At 50.4% G+C, this 11,768-nt stretch overlaps 1 protein-coding gene across 1 annotated transcript; it reads left to right on the top strand.

Annotated features, from left to right (window-relative positions):
- The first annotated feature begins 825 nt into the window (after positions 1 to 825).
- LOC133344056 (leucine-rich repeat-containing protein 30-like) lies at positions 826 to 3,746 on the top strand. The gene is made up of 2 exons (XM_061554003.1): positions 826 to 1,321; positions 1,628 to 3,746. Exon 2 carries the CDS (start codon positions 1,765 to 1,767, stop codon positions 2,650 to 2,652), a length of 888 nt encoding a protein of 295 aa, XP_061409987.1. The 5' UTR covers positions 826 to 1,321; positions 1,628 to 1,764; the 3' UTR covers positions 2,653 to 3,746.
- Positions 3,747 to 11,768: the final 8,022 nt, after the last annotated feature.

Below are 11,768 nucleotides of genomic sequence, written 5' to 3'. Positions count from 1 at the left end.
TCTATCTACGTGACTTTACCGAAAGAACCAAGCATGCTCATTACAGTTGCGTCGAATTTAATAATCGCTAGTCTTTTCACGAACATCACCGTTGTTGACATCAGTCAGTCACGATCGCCTGCACTTATGCCGCTTCAGAATTCGCATCCGTGTCAAGTGTATCCTCCAACATCGGTGCACTTATTCCAAAGCATGCGGATCATGCTGCGACGATGTGTCAACCTTATCCCCCGGTGCCTCGTGTACCCAGTGGTGCCTCATGCCCTGTTCTCTCTCTGCTCTATTTAAAGCACACATCAGCACCCCGCCCGCCAACCCTTTCACAACTCGGCGCAACAGCTGCGTGCTTTGACCGTTGTCTGACGCGCGCATTGCAATTGCAGTTTTCCACACGAGTAAGAAGGAGAAGCCTTGTGGAGTTCCCGAGGCACCGTTTCAGCACCTCGAGTAACACACCTCTACCCCAATAACACTCATCACCACAGCCGAGTCAGCTGGAGTCACGCCTAGAGAACAAAAGCACGCGCGAGCGCTGATAAAATTTCGATTTAAAGCTTTCGTGACTGCAGGGATTCATCTTCTTGGTTCTTTCGGTAAAGTCACGTAGAATGGAAATAATAAAATAATAAATAATAGTGAGAATTATGCTGTTATTTTATTATATAATATAATTATATTATATAATAAAATGTTATAATTTTATTATTATATTATTTTATTATTATGTAATATTTTATTTCATTATGTTTTATTTTATTATTTCCATTCTACGTGACTTTACCGAAAGAACCAAGAAAGCGCTGATCAAGTTCGACGGTAATCGTCTCTAAGAGCGCCAGCTTCGCAAAACCGCGACGACCACTTGGCGTGATGCGTCTATGCCAGTGGGGGGGGGGGGGGGTCGGCGGTTATGTTTTTTTGTTGTTTGTTTCAACCTCTCCCCCGGGATATCGTGAGACAGCCGTCGCCAAATGTCCCCCGCGGACGTTAAGGCCGCGCATTTTTTCCGCGAATTAAGAAGGTCGCGTTCCGGCCAGCCGCGCCGCGCATTTTGCCTCCGTTCGCACTTCGAGGGGCGACGGCGATGCGGCCGTGACCGGCCTGCGACGCGCGAATGCGGCCGCGGCAATTCGGCGCGCAACACAAAACAAACAAACAAAAGGAGCCGCGTGCAGAGGGAGCGGTCCACGAAGGCGCCGCGTTTGCGTGAAGGTTTAGGAGGCGGCGGGAACGCTGCTGCTGCTGCCCCTGACTGCCGCGGTCGGTCCACGCCGTCGAGCGCGCTTCCACATCGCCGTGTGTGACGGTAACCGAGTGGCATGTGCGTACGGTGCAGTTACACAACATTTGGAAGCTTCCAAAGTGACGAGTCTAAGATAGATTTGTGGTTGGTTCTGGTCGTGCCGCGTGTCGTTCCGAATGATGTCACGGCGTTTCTTTCCACGCGCTGGGAGCTTCTCCTCTAATTCAGCTCCTGAAGAGGCACGTGGAGCGAAACGTCGGACAACGTGCAGCAACAACCGCGAAAACCGCGCGCAGCGGAAATTACTTCACCAGTCGTTCGTGTTGTTGTACAAGTTACGTCCTATTGCGCTAACCTATCGTCCCACCGCTTTGTATTGCATAGGCAGCAGGTGAGAAAGAAAGAAAGACGCGTACCAGGACGATGAAGAGACGTTGCCAAAGGTATCCGTGAAAGCCATTGACGCTCGCAGGGACTTGCAAAGTGCCATCTGTAGGACAAACGTCGCGTCGGTGCTGAGAATGGGATTGAGCTATTCGCGTGGCAAGTCTCCGGCTTTATCCGCAAGGGCCCTACGAAAGGAGCTCAAATACGTCCACCGGCTCGTCTCTCTCAGCCTGGAGGGGCTGGACCTCACGGAGTTGCCGTCCTCTCTCTTCGAGCTCAGGGAAGTGCAAAAACTCGGCCTCTGGCGCAACCGACTGACGACGATGCCGTCTGCCACGGGCCGCCTGGAGAACCTCGTGGTATTGGGGCTCGACGGAAACAATCTGATCGCCTTCCCCGCCGAGATCGGCATGCTGAGGAAGCTCAAGGCGCTGTTCGCGAACAGGAATCGCCTCGTGGAGGTGCCGCGCGAGCTCGCAAAGTGCCAGAGTCTTGAGGTGCTCAGCCTTTCCAGCAACTCGCTGAGATCCCTGCCAGACGAGCTGGTGGCGCTCAGGAGGTTGCGCAAGCTGAACCTGAGCGTGAACGCCCTCGCTCGTGTCCCCCGCTGCGTCGTCTACATGAAAGCGTTGACGTTCCTCGATGTGTCTTCAAACGACATCGCGAGCCTTCCGGACAGCGTTCGGGAGCTGCAAAGGCTGGAGACTTTGAGCGCCGAGAGGAACAGACTCGAGGCCCTGCCCGCCTCCATCTGCGAGATAACCCGTCTGGAGACACTCAACGTGGACTACAACCAGATCCGGACTGTCCCCGTAGACCTGGATCAACTGGTCCGCCTGCCCAGGATCGCCAACCACCCAGTCGACAGAGGGCTTCACATTCGGAACAACCCGCTGGCGGACCCCTTACCCGCGGTGGTGGACAAAGGGCTTCTTGCCCTCTTCGATTGCCTGGAAGGGTGGCGCAAGCTGAGACAGCTGCAGTCAAAGAGCATCTCGCAGCTATCTACGACGGGCTATTGAGACGAGGGCATTTACGCACCAGCGACGGACTCATTGAGGACGTTGACGAGAACAACGGGAGTTTATTTGCACGTTGCAATCGACGCGTCGTAACACGTACACGTCTAGCAGGAGGAGGCGAAGCGATGGCGAGGTGTAGGTGGATGGAATTGTGGTGATGGCCTATTGACTTTTCCAATATAAACGCTATTTTTACACGGCGATCTTTAATTTTAAACCATCTGTCACACGCACTCGATTTATGTTAAATGTGTTGTGTTTAAGCATGTGGGCTATGAATATTCCTTTACTTACCTTGTAGGGGTTCCATAAAGAGCGCGTGTGAAATGAACACTTGTGCTTTAATGAATAAAACATAGAATAATAACAACGTAGAATTGCTTGCACAGGGAAGCCTGCAGGGTCCTACATTGAAACATTTGGCCAATTCCATTCACGAGCGTTCGGCTTCGTGTGGGAAGCAACTCGCCGCGCGTGAGAAGGGTGACGACCTGACCACTTCCCACCTCCTAACAACCTCGCAAGAGCCCAGCGCACACAACACTTGGCAAGCCATTGCGGGCATCCATCCAAGTCCTGAGTTAGACTCACGGCACCGCTTCGCTGCCGAGATCTAACGAGCTCGGGACGCATTGACGGCAAATTTGTCGCAGTCGCCACGCTGCTTTATCGGGGTATAGCACCTCGCAATGAATGTAAACATAGGAGGTCGTTGTGGGGAATATCTATACATGTTCTTAGGTTTTTTCGGTAAAGTCACGTAGGTAATTTTTTTTTATTAAAATTAATAAAAGTAATACAATGGCCACCTTAATCTGCTGCTGCTGCTGCGCTGTTGTAGATCAATGCACGGTTTGCTGTGGCGTGGTTTGCGGCAGGCGTACGGCGTCGATTCGACATTCGGCTTCAAATGCTTTCGAGCTCGCCACGGGCTCGACTGCAAGTCGTTGCAAATGGGAACGGTCGCTCCACGACACGGCAGATGTCCGCGTGCGGTTGCCTTCGCGAGTTGCCCACGCGATGTTCATACGAGCTACCGACGATTAATCACAGCAAACACTATCTACGTGATTTAACAACGGCAAAAAAAACACAACGGTACACGCGTAAATTGTATACAGGTACACTCGTATACGGACGACTGTTCTTGGACGTTCAATCATTGATGTAAAGTTAAGAATGGGCCGCTTTTCGGTGATGTTTTTTAAAATTACTTTACCGAAGGTTTGACAATAAATTAATGTTTTTAAACGGTTTCCAGTCTCTGAAAATAAATGTCAACGTGCGATTGTGAACCGCGGCCTCTTCAAAAGCCATTCACTGGATGCTGCCACTCCAGCGTGGATGTAACATTGCCGGATATACATGCCGTGTTCCGCCTTATCATAAGGGATGACCCCCTACCGTTTTGCAGGAATACAAAAATAAAGTATTGCTCTCCGAAGCTCAAAAAGTAAACATTGCGAATGGCGATGATGATTCGTTCGCTTATTCATATTCTTGGTTATTTTTCATTCGTTCGCTGCTGCGTCTCCAAGCATGTCAAGGACCAGACAGTCCCGGTTTAGCGCTGCCCTTAACAGTATAACCACTGCAGCATTGCGTTGTGCATTTCAGCATCGGCGTGTGGTTTTGATGGCTTGAGTCTGATTACCTTTTTTCGTATCGCATTTTACGTTCGGATATTCGATATTTATATTTCAATAGCATCGCAGAACTGCTATTGGAGCGGATGCAAATTACGGGATTTTGTGAGCACGTGGGATATACCGGGGCACCCTACCCCTGAATTAGCGAGGTGTATCGCTTACGGCACTCAACAATGAATGAAACTTTAAATAATATAGGCGTATTTTTCGTCGTAATTAGCATCTCACAGCCCTTAAAAATGTTCTGCCAATCCAAAAGTAAGGGACAATATAAGCAATTCCAAGCGAAAGTAAAAGCACTTCATCGGCCAATATATACATACACACACACAAAGATCCCCCGTGTAGCCTTAACAGATTGTTGGGGCAAGTGCTGTTACACGAGCGCTGATGAAGGCCGGCACAGCGCACGAGGGGGTGGGTGACCAGCCCCACGCCCGGCCGCCTTTGTCTCCCAAGTGGCGATATTTACACATCGCACTAGGTACTCATTTAAGACCGAGTCGACGCGTGGCCTCTTTGCACAGCGCGGGCTGCTCACGCCGAATCCGTCGTTCGCTGCTCGCAATCTCTCTCGCTTTCTCTCACTCTCTCTCTCACTCACTCTCTCATTCACTCTCTATCTCACTCACTCTCTCTCACTCTCTCTCTCACTATCTCTGCCGTCGTCAGATTCTAGCGGACACGCGGGGGGCGGCGGTGATTGCACATCAAAGCCGGGTACGACGTCTTCCCGTCACCACCACCACCACCATCCCCCCACTCCTCTCTCCTACCACCACCACCATCCCCCCACTCCTCTTCCTCACCACCATCACCACCCCCCCACTCCTCTTCCCCAACACCACCATCACCACCATCCCCCCACTCCTCTCCCCCACCACCATCCCCCCACTCCTCCCCCCCCCACCACCACTATCCCCCCACTCTTCTCCCCCACCACCACCACCATCCCCCCACTCCTCTCCCCCACCACCACCACCATCCTCCCACTCCTCCCCCCACCACCACCACCATCCCCCCACTCCTCTCCCCACCACCACCATCCCCCCACTCATCCCCACCACCACCATCACCACCATCCCCCCACTCTTCTTCCCCACCACCACCACCATCCCCCCACTCCTCTCCCCACCACCACCATCCCCCCACTCATCCCCACCACCACCATCACCACCATCCCCCCACTCTTCTTCCCCACCACCACCACCATCCCCCCACTCCTCTCCCCACCACCACCATCCCCCCACTCATCCCCACCACCACCATCACCACCATCCCCCCACTCCTCTCCCCCACCACCACCACCATCCCCCCACTCCTCTCCCCCACCACCACCACCATCCCCCCACTTCTCTCCCCCACCACCACCACCACCATCCCCCCATTCCTCTCCCCCCCCACCACCACTAATACCCCACTCCTCTCGCCCCCCCACCACCACTATCCCCCCACTCCTCTTCCCCACCAACCCCACCACCACTATCACCCCACTACTCTCCTCCACCACCACCACCACCACCACCATCCCCCCACTCCTCTCCCCCCCCACCACCACCATCCCCCCACTCCTCTCCACATCACCACCATCCCCCCACTCATCCCCACCACCACCATCACCACCATCCCCCCACTCTTCTTCCCCACCACCACCACCATCCCCCCACTCCTCTCCCCACCACCACCATCCCCCCACTCATCCCCACCACCACCATCACCACCATCCCCCCACTCCTCTCCCCCACCACCACCACCATCCCCCCACTCCTCTCCCCCACCACCACCACCATCCCCCCACTTCTCTCCCCCACCACCACCACCACCATCCCCCCATTCCTCTCCCCCCCCCACCACCACTAATACCCCACTCCTCTCGCCCCCCCACCACCACTATCCCCCCACTCCTCTTCCCCACCAACCCCACCACCACTATCACCCCACTACTCTCCTCCACCACCACCACCACCACCACCACCATCCCCCCACTCCTCTCCCCCCCCACCACCACCATCCCCCCACTCCTCTCCACATCACCACCATCCCCCCACTCATCCCCACCACCACCATCACCACCATCCCCCACTCTTCTTCCCCACCACCACCACCATCCCCACACTCCTCTCCCCCACCAACACCACCACCATCCCCCCACTCTTCTCCCCCACCACCACCACCATCCTCCCACTCCTCCCACCACCACCACCACCATCCCCCCACTCCTCTCCCCCACCACCACCACCACCAACACCACCCCCTACTCCTCTCCCCCACCACCACCACCATCCCCCCACTTCTCTCCCCCACCACCACCACCACTATCACCCCACTCCTCTCCTCCACCACCACCACTATCACCCCACTCCTCTCCTCCACCACCACCACCACCACCATCCCCCCACTCCTCTCCCCCACCACCACCACCACCAACACCACCCCCTACTCCTCTCCCCCACCACCACCACCATCCCCCCACTTCTCTCCCCCACCACCACCACCACTATCACCCCACTCCTCTCCCCCACCACCACCACCACCATCCCCCCACTCCTCTCCCCCACCACCACCACTATCCCCCCACTCCTCTCCCCCACCACCACCACCACCACCATCCCCCCACTCCTCTCCCCCACCACCACCACCACCACTATCCCCCCACTCCTCTCCCCCACCACCACCGTAGCGTTGTGGAGCTAGATAGAGCTTCATATCTCATCGGATTCTTCCAGTATAAATACATATTCTGATCCTGCAATGTGTAGCACAATTCAGTCACGGGCTGCGCAGTCATTCTGCGTGTACACAGGGGACCCAGAGCCAGAGCAGAATGCACGCGCGGTGTTTAAAATGTGTCTGACATTGGCTGTGCAGTGCCCTCCCCTGCCTGCGAGTTGATGTATGCCCCCCCCCCCCACCTTTAAACAAGGTCACGAACACTATCTTCGGTGAACATTTTTGCATCGAGGTCGTATCGTGTGCGTACGAAAGAAGTCGACTTTCTTTTTAATAATCTCTCATATATATTGACAGGTTATGGGCCACCTACGATTATTTGTTGTTGTTATTATTATTATTAAAAGCAGCGTGCGTACATGTTTACGAGGGCTGGAGGCGCTGTAGTAAAATGAACGGGAAATTTACGCAAAGGACCGCGCTTTAAAAAAAAAAACGACGCCAATGCAGGAATGCAGTCGCTGCGTTAAAACGCATCGCAGCCCCCTGGCAAGTCCACTCCTGGACGGATGCCTATCCACGACGTGCCGCTCATGGAGCTGTTTGACCATACTTCACCACGCCGGTCAGTGCGGGTCGGTGAAGGGAGGAGGGGGGCGAGGACGGCTTGAGGTGTATTTCGCCACTGACGTTAGCCGTGCACCCTAAATCCAACTCAGATGTCGGGATTACGCAGCACGGCTCGCAGGCCACTGAGTCACCGCCCCAAAGCGACGTGATGCATATTAATGCGACGGCAAGCCATAATGAGGATTCATACTTTTCGATTTAAAGCTTTCGTGACTGCAGGGATCCATCTTCTTGGTTCTTTCGGTAAAGTCACGTAGAAGGGAAGTAATAAAATAATAAAAATAAAACATAATAAAATATTTTATTATGTTTTATCCGAAACGTCGTGATTTTTATTTGTATTAATTTTTATTTCATTTTTTTACCTACGTGACTTTACCGAAAGAACTAAGAGTATGAATCCTTGCAGTCACGAAAGCTTCAAATCTAGAACCATAATGAGGATTTAAAAGTTGGCAACGTTGTTGGCGACAAAAAATAAACATAATAAAATATTTTATTATGTTTTATTTTTATTATTTTATTACTTCCCTTCTACGTGACTTTACCGAAAGAACCAAGAAGAAGGATTCATACTCTTAGTTCTTTCGGTAAAGTCACGTGATGCAGCAAATCTGGCTGTGACGGTCCCACCTGATGACGGAGACTTGTGTTGCCTCCGAAACGTCGTGATTTTTATTTGTATTAATTTTTATTTCATTTTTTTACCTACGTGACTTTACCGAAAGAACTAAGAGTATGAATCCTTGCAGTCACGAAAGCTTCAAATCTAGAACCATAATGAGGATTTAAAAGTTGGCAACGTTGTTGGCGACAAAAATTATCCTCTGTGAGGAACGCCTTAAATACATAGATTTGCGACAGAGAGCGTAACTGAACAGTGCATGTACATGGCCTTGATTTGCTTGAGACGCGTTATATTGTAGGCCATTATAACCGTCGTATCGTGTCGACTGTATAGCCTGCAGTACACCTCGTGTCCCGTTAATTCCGGGATGTACAACCCACATCACGACGACCATCGCAGGGCAATCGAACGCACGTTTATTTTAGTCGGGGGGGAACTGCGTTTATTATTTCGAATACGAAAACGTATGGGTCACAGTGTATTACAAAAATAAATAAAAAATCTCAACACATTAATCAGCAGCACTGCCTTTAAAGAGCAAACTTATAAAAGGCGACGTTTCGGGCAATGACCCCCCCTCATCACCGCACACGACGCACGCTTATCGACGATTCCGATGCGCGACGATCACGCGTGAAAACCAAGAGCACGGATCGCTGCGTTTGTCCCTTTAATAAAGGTTTCGCGCACGAGTTTCGCGAATGCTCAGACAAATGAACACAATAGGTGAGCGCACGTTAAGCCTCACTGACGGGGCCCTCTGGGGTGGTTGGGGGGTGGGAGCCGCGTGCCCGCTACGCACGGCGCTGCTCGCGGGCGCCTTAATGACAAATCCATTGCCTTCTCCGCGTTCGTTTCTCAATTACATCTCAAATTGTTCTTCTTCTTGATGATGATGATGATTCTAGATTTGAAGCGTTCGTGACTGCAAGGATTCATACTCTTAGTTCTTTCGGTAAAGTCACGTAGGTAAAAAAATGAAATTAAAATTAATTAAAACAATAAAATCACGACGTTTCGGAGGCAACACAAGCTTCCGTCTTCAGGTGAAACTGTCACAGCAAAAAATCTGTATCAAGTGGATTTCTTGTCTCGTTGTCTGTTAAAAATTCTAACAGAGAGGTGAAATTCCTCCCCATAGAGGGTATTAATTCTAGATTTTAAGCTTTCGTGACTGCAAGGATTCATACTCTTAGTTCTTTCGGTAAAGTCACGTAGGTAAAAAATGAAATTAAAATTAATTAAAACAATAAAATCACGACGTTTCGGAGGCAACACAAGCTTCCGTCTTCAGGTGAAACTGTCACAGCAAAAAAATCTGTATCAAGTGGATGATGGTGATGATAACGGTGATGATAATAATGATAGTGAATCTTGACTTAAAGCTTTTGTGACTGCAGGAATTCATATCCTTGGGTCTTTCGAGAAAGCCACGTCGATAGGTTCAAAGAAAATAACAAAAAAACTGCGACGTTTCGATCGCAACACAAGCGATCGTCATCAGGAGGAAAGAGGAAGAAAGCTGCTGAATGCATTCAGCAGGGTGGTGGAGGGTTACGACGCATTTATAAATAACGCGATCTCACCCAAAAACGTTTATTATGAATAATATTGGTCGCGAAATTCTACGTGTTAAATAATGATAGTAATCATTATTTAGTTTTTTTTTTATATGGCGCCCTTTTTACAATGGATCCCAGCGCGTGCGGCTGATGTTGGTGTAGTTCTGGGGGTGCGAGATGCCCTTTCTAGGGGTGCGAGACATGGCCAATTCTTTTAGAAGGTAAATCATCGAAACACAAATTAAGCACGGGCACGTAAGCACAACTACTTTGTTTCATCACGCCTATGTATGTATTAGCATTAGGAATTCTTTTTTTACGATTGCGAACCAAAGGGGTGCAAGGCTGCAGTAAACGTTGAGAACCATTGCTGTAAAGCACCAACTATGCATTTGCACTGAGGTGGTCGAGTCAGATAATCGCATCGGGAAAAGCGGAGTGCAGCGCCGTGATGCATCACACCTCGAGTTGTATTCGTTCTGTGCCCAAACCACGAGGATCGAGGGTTAATTAGTCACTTGCACAATGCACTCTTTCCATCTCAATGCCAGACGCACAACCGGAGGTTTTTGGCAGTAGCGTGTGGTGCTCGCCGAATACGAGCCACAATCAGGGTCCGTTGCGTTGCAGCGAAAAGGAGATGAGGAACACGGGAGCGGAGCGTGACTCGACGCGTCACTTGCAATACGCGATTAATTAACAAATCACCGCCACCAAATGCTGACAGCGGCGATATCCTGAGTGGTCTCTGGACAGTCGCTACTTATTGGAGACACAATTGAAATTCAACAATTGAAGTTGCACGAGAAAACACGGCGTTGAACATGTAAGATAAAACTGTATACGAATTCGTGGCTTGAAAATGGGTGAATTTTAATATTTGTTTAACAAAGGCGTTATGAATTAAATAATAATATGTATTTGTTTGAAGTTTGACTTAACATGCATTCAAAATGCACGTTGAGTCAAAATACGTATAGATTTGGCTGGGTTGCCTGGTTTATTTTCAACATGCAGGTGATACACGTGGTGTCTTTTTAAAGAGAGACGTCGGGTTACAAAAACACTAAAACAGACAAATAATAATAATAATTGCACAACAATAAATTTAAGCGCAAAATATCACAAATAAAATATCGTGAATTATCAAAACGATTTAGACAAATGTGAATGTCAGTGTATACTATCCCGTTACGCATTACACTTCAGGCACAATTTCAAATATTCTCAATTCGTTGGATTGAATAAACAATTCGCAACCAAACCAAAAATATCTCTGCACTTGGAAATTCACCACAGTGCTATGAATTTATATACATTTTATCACTTGCTCAGGACCACATCATATATATATAAAGCACACAATGTATATGAATAAATAGTATTGGCACTCATTATTGTGGTCGAATATATATATAAGAATGAAATGAATCAACGAACAATAGAACCACCAATGGGAAACAAGTGGGTTATTTTTTTGTTTTGCATTTCACCCGCTATCGTTTTTTTTCCTATCAATTCTCATTAAAAGCTACGATCGCTGCTATAGTAACGGCAAAGTGGTGGGTTGGAAGTAATGGTTACCTCAATGGGAGAGCGCTCGCCTCCACGCAGGAGTAGGGTATGAATGGATTCGAGTTGAGTGGCTCCTTGTGACGCAGAACGCGCAGGGCGAGTCGGCGCTTTCAGGCGTGGAGCGAGCGAGGCCCACTCAAGGCGCAACAGCAAACAAAAGGGAGTCTCGGTGGGAGTCTCGGTGGGAGTCTCGGTGGGTGTCTCGGTGGGTGTCTCGGTGGGAGTCTCGGTGGGTGTCTCGGTGGGAGTCTCGGTGGGAGTCTCGGTGGGAGTCTCGGTGGGTGTCTCGGTGGGACTCTCGGTGGGTGTCTCGGTGGGAGTCTCGGTGGGAGTCTCGGTGGGAGTCTTTGGTGGGAGTCTCGGTGGGTGTCTCGGTGGGAGTCTCGGTGGGAGTCTTCGGTG

Source organism: Lethenteron reissneri, chromosome 19 (genome assembly GCF_015708825.2).
Source record: "Lethenteron reissneri isolate LAM-NWPU_2019-01 chromosome 19, ASM1570882v1, whole genome shotgun sequence".
Lineage (NCBI taxonomy): Eukaryota > Metazoa > Chordata > Hyperoartia > Petromyzontiformes > Petromyzontidae > Lethenteron > Lethenteron reissneri.
The sequence above is the reverse complement of the archived record's forward strand: the minus strand, read 5'-3'. Positions and strand labels throughout refer to the sequence as shown.